The sequence below is a fragment of the Larus michahellis genome, chromosome 1, assembly GCF_964199755.1.
Source record: "Larus michahellis chromosome 1, bLarMic1.1, whole genome shotgun sequence".
Taxonomy (NCBI): Eukaryota; Metazoa; Chordata; class Aves; order Charadriiformes; family Laridae; genus Larus; species Larus michahellis.
Genome location: NC_133896.1, coordinates 128,354,225 through 128,370,252, shown reverse-complemented (window position 1 = coordinate 128,370,252; position 16,028 = coordinate 128,354,225). Strand labels below are relative to the sequence as shown.

The following is a 16,028-nucleotide window of genomic DNA, read 5'->3' as shown; positions in this document are numbered from 1 at the left end:
GTGTGATTCTTGAGCAGTTAAGAGCAGTCACTTTTCCTAAAAGACTGAAGGCAGGGTATACATTTTAAGGTTAAAGTAAAAACTTTGCCACTCACTTAAATATGAGCAACGAAAACAATTTATAAATTGCAAACCACTTATAAATTGCAATTTATAAGTGAAGATGCAATAATTTAATATATAAGCATATGAGATTCTGGTTTGTTAAAAATGTAATTATGTATTAAAATGCAAAGTGTCCAGTTTGGTTTAAAGTGTGATCTGCTACACCTACTACAAGGTTGTTTCAAGCTCTAGAACAGCTCTAGTGGTACAGCAGTAGTATGAATGTACACATAACATTTTAAGTATATACACAAGAGTATATTTATCTGCAATGGCTGCTGAACTATTCCAGTTATACTGGTAACCCTACTTCAAAATGCAGAAAGTGTCATTAAAATCATTATAATACTGGTCTTTACCAGTACAGTGTCAAGAAAAACACTGAGGTTCCCTCCATACCATTGGTTCATCTGTGTTCTTCTGGAACTGCACCAGTCGAACTCGTGTTACATTCTCCATATCCATGTCGCCGTTGGCGCTTTCTGGAGAATCTCCGTTTAGGTATGGAGACGTGGGAGGAGGTGTAACTCTCAGCGCTTCATCACTGTAAACTTCATGTGCCACTACATCATGAGTTTGAAGTAAGGCCTAGAGGAGATTACAGCAAAAAAATATCAGTCGTCCATCATCTCTGATGCCCCCCACTCATTCCTCATAAGTATTTTTGAAGCTTTCCAGAAAATAAAGGAATTTCAAGATATTTGTGCCTCACTTTCTATATAGGAATTTTTCCCTTAAAGGATTGTAGGATAAACTTCAGCAGACTGCAAATGCATACACACATACCTAGCCTTTAAAATCTGCATGAGTAAACCTGATTTTCTACTGTAGATAACATCAATGAGAATGATGCTGCTTCCCTCTACCCCACCTTCTCGACACCTGCAAGGTGTCAGAATAATCCATCTTTATGTGCCTAGACACAGAATTAGGAAGCTACCTTTCTGAGCAACCTATTCTATAATAATTAACCTAATAAAATGAAAAGGTATTCAGATCCCGTGGTATTTCTTTCTAATGAAGACAGACTGTGGATTGGTACTGACTGAAAGAACAAAATACTGTTTTTTGTTGTTTACTAGCATAATCAAATCCATATTCCCCCCTTCTCTTAGAGCATGGACCCAGCACAACCACACTGAGTTCGAACTACCTGATAAAAATTACAGTGTAAACCAACAAACTGCTCAAATACTACTTAATTAGTTTTACTCTGTTTCTTGATGCAAAGAATGGTACAACATGTAATTGATTAAATTTATTTAAGTATCTTTGACAAGCAGAAGAACTGACTATGTAAGAACTCTAAGCTAGGGAAAAACATGAAGCCTGTGTAACTGTAAAAAGTGTAACACAGTATTATGAGATAAAAGTTGGACAAAGTGTTAACATTTGCAAAGCAGTATTCAACCGTACCAGGCTTTTTTATGGTATGACGTTCCACTGTTCTCCAGGATATCTTCAAGAGCCCCATATCACATCCGTTTCACATTTAGATTCAACTCTTAATAATATTATAGCTAGCTTGCTTCTGCTACAAAACTAAATATGATTTGTATGTGAACATGCTAGTTCTACTCCTATACTAACTCATCAAAGACCAGAGATCGATCCTGCCTCTGTGCCCAAATGGATGGGTTTCTCAGTTAAGGCTTGATAAATCAAGCCTAGTTCTTGCAATATCTCTACAATAGTACAGATATCAGCCACCAGTGCAGTTAGGCCAATCTATTTTGTAGTTAACATCTTGTTAATTTCATTTTAATGCTCTCAGCTCTTAACTTGCAAACCCCATCCATCTTGTGAGGCTTGTGACTGACCCTCTAGAATTCGTTTTGGCAGAGAAATATGACTCTGCCAATGTCTTAGTCTTCAGTTAAAATGTTTATGTAGAACTTAAACTGAGAAAAACGATAAAACCGCATCCTACAAGATGTATTTCTGAAGTGGAATCCAAGGTAGAAATGGGATTTTCATGGCCTCTACGAAATCCTAAATTTCTTCCCAAGTTAGCACTTCTAAAGCGTACCTTGTTGTAAAATATAACTTCATAAATAGTTTAAGTTCCCTTTCCTCAAATCACTTGCAAACTATAGTTGTGAATTCAGCATTATAATGATGGAACGGAATTCCCTGAACTAGCAGTGCTCTGGCCACATTCCCTCCTGTTTTTCCAGTGTTTCAAGCTCTACATAAATACTACTTTTAGTTAAATACTAAACCGTACCTGCATTTTCTGTTTTTCATCTCATTTCGTCAACCACTAAGTTCAAACTTGCAACAATTCCTCTGCATTAGTCTGTACTACCGAAGCAACATTTTATATTGAGCGATCTGGACCACGTATGTAAGTTAAAGGACTTTAATTAAATAAATTCTTAATTTGATTTATTTAATTGGGTGCAAACTTTGGTGTGAATGCTCCCATATAGGTTTGGGGATTCAGCTTAATTCTCATTTTAATATCTAAAAACTGTTTGCAATTGTCCCAGCTAAGAGCATCCATGTGCAATCACGCCTTAGCTCTGGCGGTTACAAAAACCATCCATTGTAAGAGTGTGTGTGGTCTTGGCTTTGCGTGCAAGGACTCTTTAACAGACCAGGGTGATCTTCTCTGCTTCCTTCACCTCAAGCTACTCAAAGCTACTTACTCAACTTCATGCACCTGCCTGTATCTGTTATACTCTCCACGCTTTAATATTACATTTCTTATGCAATTCATTTGTTTGACGTGAAATACTTGCCTTGGTTTATACTATATTTTTAGCAATAATATACACCTGGTAGGACATTAAAATATGGAAATTTGAACATTTTTGAAGGTTCATAATTATACTGGATGACTTTTGAATGTGTTAACAAAAATTAACACAAATTCAGAAACACCAGTTATTAAAGTACAGCAACCTCGATTTTCATATTGAAAAACATTTAATATAAAGACTGCTATTCGATTTTACTTACAGATACTTGTTTTCATGCATTTAAGTTAATTTTGGTAATTTAGGTATTTTTTTCCCTGTCTCTTTTTCCTTTGTAGAACATGTTAATCCTGCTGAAAAGAAGTCCACTGAGAACAACTGCTTTCTACTCTATTGCAGGATCATTGTCTGCAAAGAACAGCGTAGGAAGGCACATGATGATGGATAAAACTTCCAACATGTAATTAAGTAAAAGTCTCCTAGTACAGCAAACATTTCAATTGCTGCCACATACTAAACATATATAATAGAATCTTTTACAGATAACACTGGCGCATTTGAAAAAATATTCAAAGTTGTGTAATGGAATAAAAGCTCCTTGAAATTTGTACACAATAAATGAGGTACTTGACAATCTTTTAAAGAATTCTTAAAATAATTATCTACTGAAAGACCTTTATGCAAAATTTACATACATTGCTTTCAATCAAAATGTTAAGCACGTACAGACTAAATTTATAATTTATTCCTGTACCCATAAGGCACACAATTAAAACAACAAAAACCTTTGAACTTGAAGATCTCAGTCCTAGTTAGAGTACTTATAAACACATAGGTTATTGGCTTTAGTTCTGTAAAAGTCTATACATAGTCTAAACCACTAACACTACGTTTAAGTAAACAAGACAGACTATACACCATTGTCTTGCAATTAAATAATATCAATAATAGTAAAATACTCTGTTATCATACAGGTGTTAATGCACATGATCGTACTTATTGCACCTTACTGCTTCAGTCTCTGTGTATCAGAGCTCAGCAACTTCCTAACCAGAGCATTGCAGTACAATCCCTGGGAAACACATTGTGAGTGTAGGCTGACAATGTTGTTTTATACAATTACTTCCTTTCCTAAGAATATCTATTTTAAAGGCCTTAGTGCTGAAGGAAAGTTTGGCAGAATGCCACATACATAAGAATAATTTTATACCTTATAAAAGGTGTGTCTGGGAGCAGGAGTGGGAATGATTTGAGAGGATGGGATTGCCTCTTTGACATCTGGAGACTCTTTGGTATCTGCACCCTAAAGGTATGGTTTCACTGCAACATATACAGATTTAACTGCTGCTTTACATGTTTGTGCCATTCTTCCCCATCGTGGACTGAATGTTTCCGTCCCCTTGCTCATTCTGGCTCTGGCAGTATTCCAGTTGCTCTTAGCTCTTTTTGCTAAACTGATCATTGTCTTGTTGGAGAAGTTTTCTATTACTTTAGCACAGCGCGATACTGAAGTGCAGGGTCAGATGAACGTCAGAATAATCGTAAGGGAGAGGATAAAACATGGGGAGAAGGGACGGGACTCCATCAACTAGCAATTAATCTTGGGATGCCATAGACTAACTTACTGAAATTACTCCTCATCAAAAATACTTGTTATGGAATTGTGGCTTATTTCTTATAAGAAACATTTCTGACAGATGGTTTTAAGTTTATGAAGATATCAGGTGGAAATAGAGATACCTATAAAAGATGATGTCCAACTCACTTTTCCTGTCGCTTGATTTGATACATTAAATTTTTATATGCCACAATAATTTTTATTGATACCTACTCTGAAAATAATTTATACTTAAAAAAATGCTTTCTCCACAGTGCCTGTTTTTGCAATACTGTGCAGTATTGCACAAAAAAAGGTAAATCAAATGAACCTGTCAGATTACAAATAAAGAAGCTGAGTACCAGAAAGTATTGTTCTTGGGTTTTCTCCTTTGTTTGTTTTTTTTTTTCTTTATTCGTTCTTACAATATGGCGGACTACCATTCCATCTTGTTTTATGTTCTATTTCAAGCAAGTATTCCTGTTAAATGCTGAACCAGATTTGTTACAGACTTCAGGATAGGTATCATCTCCAGGCAATGACATATCAGTGTGATTCTGAGTACAACATAAAAAGCCAACGTCTGCATTAGCAATTAGTGCAATGAATTAGGAACGGATCGACAAGTAAAACAATTGGGTTAGTGATGACCTGATGTACACACTGAACGCATTGCAGGAGTTTTTACTTCTGACCAGCTTCTGTCTTGACACGTCGACTAAATGCCCATCAGCTGCTGGATTACACTGGCTGAGCTTCTGGTGGATGTCTTCAAGTTTAATTTTATTGGAAAGGAGTCTAGTTTGCATGCTTTGAGACTCTCATGTGATACAAGCCAAAGCATTGTAAGGGGACGATCAGGGAATTCACTTCAAAACCACACTCCTGGTCTGATATAAAATACTAAAATAAATGCACCCGAAGCTACAGTGGCCATCAAAAGAACACACTGGGACATGCAGCTATCCAGTTTTCATCTTATACCTGAATATGAGGTTGGTTTCAGCTCACTCTTTCCTGGAAATTAGGTTTATCCTTCAGACTTACAGTAATTCAGCTTTCAGGTGAGCAAATTCCACAAAAACCCCTGCATATAATCTTTGTGTTAGGGAAAGTCAAATTCATGAGTTTAAACTGACAATAGTGTGTAGCAGATTTAAGCAAACACTTTTATTTCTGAACTTAGGAACTTCATCCACAGCACGAACAACAGAAATCCTTTTAGTTTCAAAAGACTGGAACCAAGTTTCAGTAACCGGAACCAAGTTATTATAAGCATTTACATCCCTCAACTTAGGACAATTACTGCCCACAAATCAGGTTTGTGAAACAGACACAGTAGGAGTTGATATGCAACACAAATTCACTAGACTGCACAAGCTATTGATTTATTGTAAAATAATGTTAAATAAACACTAATTTTGCAATGACTTCACACACCTTTATCGTAAGATCACCTTGGGAAAAAGAAAAAGGAGAACCCCAGCTCTACCTATGAACATCTGAAAGGATTCATTCTTCCTGTGTGCAATGCAGCTTGCCCCAAAAGGACAGTGAAGCTGCTCCATAATTAGATTACTCCAAACTGCTGACAGGTTTCAGCACAGTCGTGGGGCCCAACAGTAGTAGTAATAAAAGCTACTTTGCCAGACCAGGAGATTAGAAACATTTATTAACAGGTATGTTGTATTGTAAGCAGTTTTATCACCTGCAGATTTTAGGGAGAACTTACTGAAATTCAGTTTTCTAATGTAAAGAATATATGTAAAAAACAACCAAAAAAACCCTCAACAAGTGTAGCATTTGCTTACCATGAAATGAGGTTGTGTTAAAATACGCTTTAGCTCCTTTGCATCATTGTTCTCTGGGTAACATGAAATTTCTTCCAATACCTGCAAAACAAGCAGGACAAACGTCCATAGTAACTTTCTTTTAAATAAAGCTATTAATCAAACAAATGAAAAAGCCTCACTGGTCAGTCAGAATATCTCCAAATGATTACACAAAACAACGTTTTTGACAGGAAAGGGCTTAGGATAATGTGGTTCACCCCTAGGAGAATAAAATACCTTGTTTCAGTTTTCTTTCTGAGAGAGGTTAAAGCAGAAATTTGAAGGAAATGGTTGCTCTTTTTCAATTGACAGTATTCCTCCAACAGCTAAATATGTGGAGACAGAAATGAAGTGCTGACTTATAGGTGACACACATCACCATCACCAATTGCTATTCTCACACATGGTCTCAACTTATTAAAACAATCAGTTTAAAAGCAGAATTAAAAATACTCAGAAAACCATCTCTCCACAACTTAAGTTGTTAAAGACATCAAGTGTAGGTGGTTCAATTGCTATGCCACTTCGAAGCTCCAGATGTTATAAAATCTAAGCCATACTTCAGCTTATCAGTGGGGGGAGGAGGCAGGAGGCATTTGCCTGCAACCTGATACTTTTACCTTTATTTTCTGCATGCAACTACTTGGACTACAAAAAAATATATTGTGACTAAGTAATATTCTGCTTCTGGAAGCACCTCCCAGGATTAACTGCCAGGAAATTTTGCAGAATAGGACTTTGGGGTGTCCACCAATGTGACTGCAGTTACTACATAATGATTTAGTCTTCCTGTTAATTCTATTTTAATAGCACTATAAACAATGTTTTCGTATGACGTTACCCCCAATAACTGCACTTATTTTTACTGATAATATAAAATATAACTATTTATTTTTTTACTACTTGCAATAAATAGACAAATAAAATACTATTTGTCAGCTATAAGAATTAAGAACATCTGTGCGTGTTTATCTTTCATCTTAATGGGCCACCTTCATTACATTTCTAGGTCTGCTCTTCTTAGAACTACCTATGATAAACTTGTTTTTTCAAAATACCTGGAAACATCTTTTTTTGTGACTAAGTAATACATAAACTGAACATGAAAGATATTGCATTTACATAAGAGAAGTATTCCTTTTAAGACTGCTATTGTTGCAGCAAAGGTTAAATGATAAAACTGAGTAATATATATAATCCTCACAGACATAATGTAATTCTGCAAGTTTATGCAACATGTTATGTAACTTAAGTAAGCAATGGTAGAACTCCAGAAATAATTCCGGTTATGAGCCAGAATACATATCAGTATCTTAATGAAGAAAAAAAATATTCCGCTTTAAATACAATCAAACTTTCCAAGTAAAACCTATATTTTAAAGCCATTACCTCTTTGGCTCTCTGTACAGCATCACTTGGAGGATTCCTGATTTGTGGTGAAGATTTTGTGTTTATTTTGTCATAAAGCTGAAATAACAAGAAAACAAACTACTGAAATCATATGCTACTTTATATAAAGTAATGATGAGTGCTAACAATAGCCTGCTTATGTTACCATGATTAAGATGATTGTTAAACTGCAAGTCCCACAGATGTTTTGTATACAAAATCTAGCAGCTTAGGGTTTTGGCTTTTCATTTTTAAACATTTCCTGATTTGAACAGTGCCATAGATTTAGAGTTCATAGGATGACATGGGAAAGTTCAAGAGGTTAAAGGATTCTGCAAACCTCCCATGCTTTTTCCACAGATTTACAGAAACTATATTCTTCTACTAGTAGTGATCCTATGAATCTTGAATAAATGCTGTAAATTATACATTCTACTATAAAATCAAATTGATCTGCATATCTCACTTTTCGCAATAAATCAATCATCAAACATTCCGAACAGTAATTTAAATAAACCTCAGAATATGGGAAAATGCTCTTCAAGACAGAAAGCTACAAAAGCCTAAGTCTTTGGATAAGAAAAAAACCAAAACTTCCCAAGAAAGAGGGCTCACAAATAAAAGAGTACTCTTATTTTAGCAGGATTTTCTATTGGTCAGAAGAATGCCAATGTATTTAAATAGGAAATCGTAAACATTCCAGGCTAATTATTTTCTTAAGAAAACTTTTAAAACTCCCTCAACTATGCAAAACACAACAGTAGAGAGCTCTATCTTCAATTTAAAATTAGATATAGATATTACAGCCTCTCTTTCATACAAACCTAAAAGATTGTGCATGTTTTAAAGAAATAAATGTATACTTAAGAATAAAAAGGCACTGTAATAAAGAATAAAGATAAAAAATAAAGAATAAAAAGGTACTGTTTTCAAATAAAAAACTTTTGGCTTACATTTCAAACAATATCAAGATGGTCATGCCTGTAATTAATTCCTATTTATGTTAGACTAATTCTTTGAAACATAAGACAGAAAAAAGATACAAATAGCTATTTTTAGGGTATTGGAGAAACTTTTATCACAGTGAGGGTGGTGAAACACTGCAACAAGTTGCCCAGGGAAATTGTGGAATCTCTCAACTTTGGAAATACGCAAAATTCAACTGAAATTCAAAATAGTGTCCATAAACAAACATTCAAAATACACACGGAACACTAATACCTTCAGCAAATCTTAGCACTGTAAAGGATGAGTTGATAAGAACCCCCCAACCAGGCTGCTCAGCAAGGAGTTCTCAGAAGCTTCCTCTGAGAAGCTTACAGCTCTGTCATTTGGCTGAGGACGGCCTTTGAAAAAGGGAACCTTGTCAAGCTACAGAAGTGCCCTCTTCTCTTTCTCACATGAAATACCATTCAGTTTTAGAACAGATGTAAATTGCAATAAATACAATCCAATACAAAACGCACACGTTCACCGTTTCAAGTCCGTACACAAACAAATACAAAAAGAGGAAACAATGTCACTTCCAAAAAACATTGCTGGAGGACAGTTATACCACTATCTTGGGGAAAGTAGGAAAGTCAAGATAAATCAGTTTCTTCCACATCCAACAACTTCACCTTGTGCTGCCAAAACACTGCTAGACTACACAGTTTAAGCAGCCTTGACCACTGTTGAAGTTTTTAAAATAGAAGCTTTCTGCTAGCTTATAGTTCAGGAAATACTTTAGTAGCATACACAATTATTTGGTTTTACCTTTTCTTAGATAAGTAAACAAAACCTACCCAAACTCCAGGAACCCCAAATTATCAAGTACCACATTTATACACCTGTTAAACTGCATCAAGCCCTGTGTACTGATTAAAGCGCAGTAGGAGCTGTTGAAAATGCATGATACCCAACAAGAATATTACTGAATGTATTTTTCTAAAAGTCACACACACATCCTGTTTAGCAATAATGGAATTCAAAAAGTTAGCAGGAAAATATTTTTATTAGTTATTTCTAGCAATTGTTTAAAAGCTAAATCACTGAAGTTGACGATTTCACTCAAGTTGCTATGTTATCGTGATCCAAAACAACTGGCAGTTTAGAGAAACAATTTTTTCTTGCTATCAAGGGAGGATAAGTTATCTTCTGAGACTAGGAAGGAGGCAAAAAGGAAAGTACGAAAGTGCCTCTAAGAATGTTTAGGAAAAAATCAAGGCAAAGTTCAGACTAAACAAGAGTGCATTTATTTTTGTGTCGCGCCTTTGTACTGAGTCACAGCACTTAAATTTCATCTTCCAGGCTACTTACTGAGTGCTACTTACTGAGATTTGCTTCCAAGACACAAAAGCATTAGGAGCGACACTCAGAGTACTTAAAAGAAAAAACCTTCATATTTGCATTAAGGCTTAAAGCCTATATATTATGCAAGCTACGGGATCCATTCATTGTTTCTGTCTGGAAGTAGAAGACAGCCTCAACTAGAGAAAGGATGTATTTTTGGCAGCTTCACTAACATGAGCAGATCTCGTCTAGAGAATCTTCTTGGGTACTCTACGCCCAAAGCTCATGGCAGTGGATGGCACTCATTGCAGTGTCTAATGGAAACACTATGCAAACAGCCAACACCACATTACATTTTTACCATGAGTATAATGTGTTTTTCTCTAAAATTCTGTTCAACCTTAACTCTAAAAAGCCAGAAGCAAACAAAACCCACAATAAATCTACTAAGAAACTTGAACGTCTCCAACCTGAAATGCATTTTTAAATGGTAAATTCCTAATTAAAACCAGTGACATTTCATGAAGGAATGCCGATTTAAGAAAAAAAAAGAAATACACTTTTTCATTTAACTGGGTTACCATCACTTTAACCTCTGCATGCAAGGAAAAAGAGAAGCGTATTTTCTGCCCAAATAAAAGATCATACATCTAAGAAAAAAGAAGACAAGTAATACTTAAAAGAAGAGGAACTATCTTAGCAGGGGGAAGGGGGAATCTCAGGCAGCCAGAAAGCATAAAGTCAGCTATGTATGAGTTTCTCCCAGGGAAGACTACAGCCAAATGCCATACCATAATGAGAATATCAATTAAGAACAAGACTGCTGTATGTGTTTGTGGCGCGCCCACAATAGACCACTGTTCAGTTCCACATTCAAAATACAGGAAGGATGTCAAGAGGCAGAGAGGGCTCAGAAAAAAACTCCAAAAATATCAACCATCTCTCCCCCTAGCATATTATAAAATGCTTAAAGACAACAGAAGTTTGGTAATATAAGGGAATTCAGTTTAGATGACAAAACTATCACATGATCCAAGTGAAAGGAAGTAGTCAGGGCAAATTCAGAGTAGAATTAAAGCACAAATATCAACATTGCAGGTAATGAAGGGTGTAATGGATTTACTCTCTTGGGAGTTTTTAAAAATCAGAAACAGACATTTTTGAAATGGCGTATTCTAATTCAAGTTAGTTCATGGACTTTTTAGCTTACAAGGGGACCAGGCTACATAATTAAAATTGTTTCTTCCAGTCACATAGTCCATAAACAACAGATTAAGCTTTAAAATTTCAGTGTAAAAAATTTATTTTGTAATTTGTTGGAAAATGACATTATATGAATAAAACTGATGTTTTATGAATAATCCTGAAGGGAACCGATAGTAATAGTGAAAGATTTATTTTTGTATGTGAAGTTAAAGAAGATTTCCACATGAGAAAATCCAAATGACATAAAGAAAAATGTTGCTTGTCAATTTCTGTACAATATTTTTTTAAAAACACATGGTAGGTGTTCAGCTAGTTGTTGCAATCTCTGTGCTCTGAATTACTTTTAAAACAGGAGCTGACTGGCTTTCATCATGTCAAGGTTTCTTTGTCTTTTTATAGACGGGCCACAAATTCTTAGGTTTTAATTGTGCTTCTTGAAATGATAGTTAACACCGTCTTGGCCTAAAACCGTTTTTAATCCCTTCTTAAAACCAAATCAGCTGTACTGATTACTGACATTTCATGTTAGCAACATAAAAATTTCCTAATGGAGACAATGAGTATTGTTACCAAACTGTCTCAGTGTCCATTTTCACATCTCATCTAGAAACAACCTTTTGTCCAGGCCATGCAACTTCTCTCTGGTATAATGCATTATAACACTACATTATTTTGGAAAGTAGTGGCACAAATTACAATACACACGACAAATGCAATTATTACACACTGAAGACAGTAAAATGACAAGACTGTTTTCACATCTATAAATACAGACACACCAATACCCCATGAACCATTTATCTTGCTCAGGTTCACATGTCATTCTGTATTTCTAATGCACCTTTAGGAGAAATTAAAATAATATTACATACAAGACTGTACCAGAAGTACTATTTCTACATTAACTGGTTATGTAGTCAAAGCAAATATAGTGCCATACAATCAAGATAGGTATCTTTAAAAACATGTCAAGTAACAATAACTAAACCCAGAAACAAAGGAAGTATTAGTACCTCTTAGTACTTGCTTTATATTTTGATTTTTTCAATATACCATTTCACCAATGCTTTCACAGAATTTTTTTTTGGACATTAAAAAAAAGCGTCTCTTGTTTGGTATGTACTCATATAAACAGAAGGATGAATCCAGGATACTATTTTCTATTTCTCATTTGCAATTTTAGTAACTGCGTGTTAAGTCTGGACATAATTTTTTAGCATTATGTTATAAAGCTGATTTCAAAAAACACATAAACTCCAACAACAATTAGTATTTACTGGTTACAGAAGATGATCAGAAGCTTTCTGTCAGAACATAGCAGAGGCTGGTAAGAGGAGCAAAGCGTATACTATGCATTAATGCACCAGAACCGGTGAAGCAGTCCTACCTTCTTTGCAATCTTTAAAAAAAGACTGGTTTGCAATACTTTTCAAGTATTTTTGTACTTAAACAATAGCTATAGCAGAGGCAATTTAGAAGAAGGAATTTACAGCTCCATAATTTGTCTCTGAAAGCATGTGAATTTAGAGGTTTCATTTACACGCAGTAGCAAGAATATCTGTTCCCTTGGACATAAGAATCCAACACACCTTTACACAAACATTTTACAAAATGTTTCAGAAAACTCTGAATGAAACCTGTATGCACACATCATAGATTAAGGTAAACATTAATGACAATTACAGCCAGGCTTCACATACTCCTGTGGTACAGAACACATTACTATGTGCAGTTAGCTGCACAATTTTAATCACAGGAAACCAGCCTGTTTACAATGCTGTTGTCTTTCGGCAGCCCTGCAACCCTCAGTCCTTCAGGGACCATACCGACAGTGGTTTCTTGTGGAACAGAGTTAACTGGTTCATTCTTCACTGTCCACAACAGAATGCTTTTCTACGTAACACCAACAGACTTTCAGCAGGGCAAAAATCTGTATGTGCCCCTAATGATGGGCTTTTGTTTTGCTGGGACGCTCTATTTTGAAGTGATTAGCAAATAACTTTGTCCCCTCCCCCCAGTAGCCGCCTCCAACAATTTCACTCAGCAATAAGCATAAAGAGAATCAACATTTCCTAATAATTAAAAAAAAATATTGTAAAATGACACAGTAATTGTAACCGTTGGAATTTCTAGACTTTGGAATACTTTGCATCTCAGCCTCACTCCTCAGCACGAGTCCTTCTGCATTTACTACACAGAAAATCAAAACTAAGCGCTTGCTCTAGAAAAGCTTAACAATCACAACTGATACGTTAACAAAACTTGATATAACAAACATAAACTGACGTTATAGCTAATTAACAGAATAGTACTGCTTCTTTAAAAGACAAGTTTTACTTTAGATTTTGCACACTAGAACACAAATGCTATGAAGAGAATACCCACAACATGTCAAGTCGCGTCAGTATCAGTTGACCAGCTTCATAGGAGTCGAGACTTTTTGTCTTCTGCCTGTATAAAGGGAACTCTTCTGATATTTAAAAGCAGGCAGCCAAAAGCCTAATCCACTATCAGGCAGGCGAGACAAAACAACAAACTCTTCTCTTCTGACTAGTTTTTCAGATGTGCAGAAATTCCTTTTTAACCATTTCCTGTAAGAGGAGTCAGAATACTGTCCAAACGCAACCCCCATTCAATGTCACACTGAAAAATTTAGATACATGACAACTAGCAGAAATTTGGCCACACTGCCTGGTCTAATCTTGAATATAATCAAAGTTAGATCACACAGTGAAATCAGTAAGTATTTTATCTATCCAATATCTGTAAGTTTCTGTGATGCAAACGAGAAACTTTCATTAAAACAAGAGCCACTGAACTGCTAGAGCATAAAACCCCATAATCTCTCAACACAAATACACACTTTGTGAAGATTCAATTGTAATTCAGACAGACAGATATTGGGTTGCCACCCTCAAACATTAAATCCCCAAATTGAAACATCTGAAAGTAATCATTAAAACATGTCCGTATATTTTTGGTTTTCGCTTTCTAAACAATATAACCATATGCAATACAGTGATATTAGAGGACTGTTTTTCATCACTTTTAGGTTTTTGTACCATCTAAAGATTCTCGTGTGGAGGTCTTGCCTCTTGCACAGCAACATTTACCAAACAAATAGGCTTGATGCTCTGTTACCTTCCACAGCTCCCTATTGTGGTACTCCACTTACCCCAGAGGTTTCTTGTGCTGCAAGTCTGAAAGAAATCCATGACCTACTGAATGAAATAATATTCACAAGCAGTAATATCAAAGAAGTGCTAAAATTAAAGAGTCAATTAGATAATTGACAAACCACTTAATTCTTTCTTCTGCCAGTTCTGTTTCACATCTGCTTTTCCACGCAAAATGTTTACAACCTTCCCATGGGTGCCTCTTTCCGTGGGATTCTATGCCCTCAAGGAAACATCCCTGAAGGTAACAAATCCTACTGGAAAACACACTGAATAACAAGGTCACAGTCAGCAGGGGCTTTATCTTTGTTTAAAGACAGTTTGTTCTTTTAAACCCTATTTTTCAAAGTTAAGGACTGTGCTGAAGCTCACTGTTATTCATTTCCCAGCATAATTCTACAGCACACATTACAGCCCCAACCCGTATGAAAGTCCGAAGCATATTTAAGACGCTACTTTGTGACCTCTACAGCATTACAGGTTACAGACCCCCACAGCTTCAAACTTTTTCCTGTGTGATACACTTATTGTAGAACAGTAAGTTCTGTTGCAAACGATCAACCTTTGCATTCAAGTTCCTTACAAGTGACATGCTGTGCAATTAAACAGTGAACAAAACTACTTCAATAGAAGGTTTCAGGAAGTAGTTTATCAACTAAAATGAAGATTCTCTGACCCGGTATTCACGGAACAAGACAATCTGAAGCAGTACATTAATTCTGTCTGAACAGACAAGAGTTTGCTTCTGTCATGCCACAGAACTGATAGCTGCCATCATTGCAGCTTGTTACTTCAGGCACTAACTTTCAGTAACCCTGACAGAGGTTATGCTAATTTGAAGTACCCAATTTCTTTCTACATATTCACATTCGTGCAACACATAAATTATTTTTTATGTAAAAAAATGATGATAATCTAGTAGCAATGGGAACCCTGAATTTCACTTTAATTTTGACTATTTATGTGATAGAATTGAAATACTCATATTCTTCTTTTACTTTTTAGAGGAACTTTTATCTGCAAAATGTAGGCTAACTGTAATTTGTTTTTAAAAGTCATCTGTATTCTTATATATTCATAATGTGTTACTTGTAGAACAGGGTTACATTTGCTGCTACCTGTGTCAGAAATGAACACACCCCCAGATTTTCTTATGCCTTTACCTACAACAGCAGGTAAGAAAAAATGGTGCCAGGTAAACTCAATCAACCCCATGGCATTTCAGCTTCTACTCCAAGCTGCTTCCTGGTTTTGGGACCATTCCACATTTGGGATTTTTCACTTGTTTTATTTTAAATCAAGAACTTAACTTTTGGGGGGAAGAAGACAGGAGAGGAAACCCAACCAAACTAGGCAAAACATTTTTCTCTCTATATTAGTTCAATTCCCGCTGCACACAATTGGCAAAAAACTGTCTTCTAGACAGTAAGAATGACAAACGTCATTGTATTACATACACAAAACCTGAAATTCTGACCATGCAAACCTGACATACCAATGAAGCTAAATGCCAACGGGAAAATGTTTAATAAATGTTAGCAGTTTGTTAATAGGCACATTTCTCATGCATACAGAGGATACTACATGTTTCTTTGTGGTTAATGCCTTGCTACTGGAGAAAGAGGAAATACATTAACTGATCTATTTCAAGAACTGCTAGAATAAAATTCCTTGACCTTTCAGTTTGCTATACGTTACAACAAACGCTGCCTGTCAGACATGGTCCTACTGAGTTCCCAGAACAGCATCT

At 35.7% G+C, this 16,028-nt stretch overlaps 1 protein-coding gene across 11 annotated transcripts in view; it reads right to left on the bottom strand.

Annotated features, from left to right (window-relative positions):
- CASK (calcium/calmodulin dependent serine protein kinase) overlaps positions 1 to 16,028 on the bottom strand; it is a 223,053-nt gene that overhangs the window by 37,806 nt on the left and 169,219 nt on the right. For all 11 annotated transcript variants that reach the window (XM_074603666.1, XM_074603622.1, XM_074603576.1 and 8 more), the window contains 3 exons: positions 7,626 to 7,703; positions 6,216 to 6,296; positions 505 to 693 (listed from right to left, as the gene is read on the bottom strand). In XM_074603666.1, coding sequence (XP_074459767.1) covers positions 505 to 693; positions 6,216 to 6,296; positions 7,626 to 7,703 — 348 coding nt within the window. The remainder of the gene's footprint in view (positions 1 to 504; positions 694 to 6,215; positions 6,297 to 7,625; positions 7,704 to 16,028) is intronic.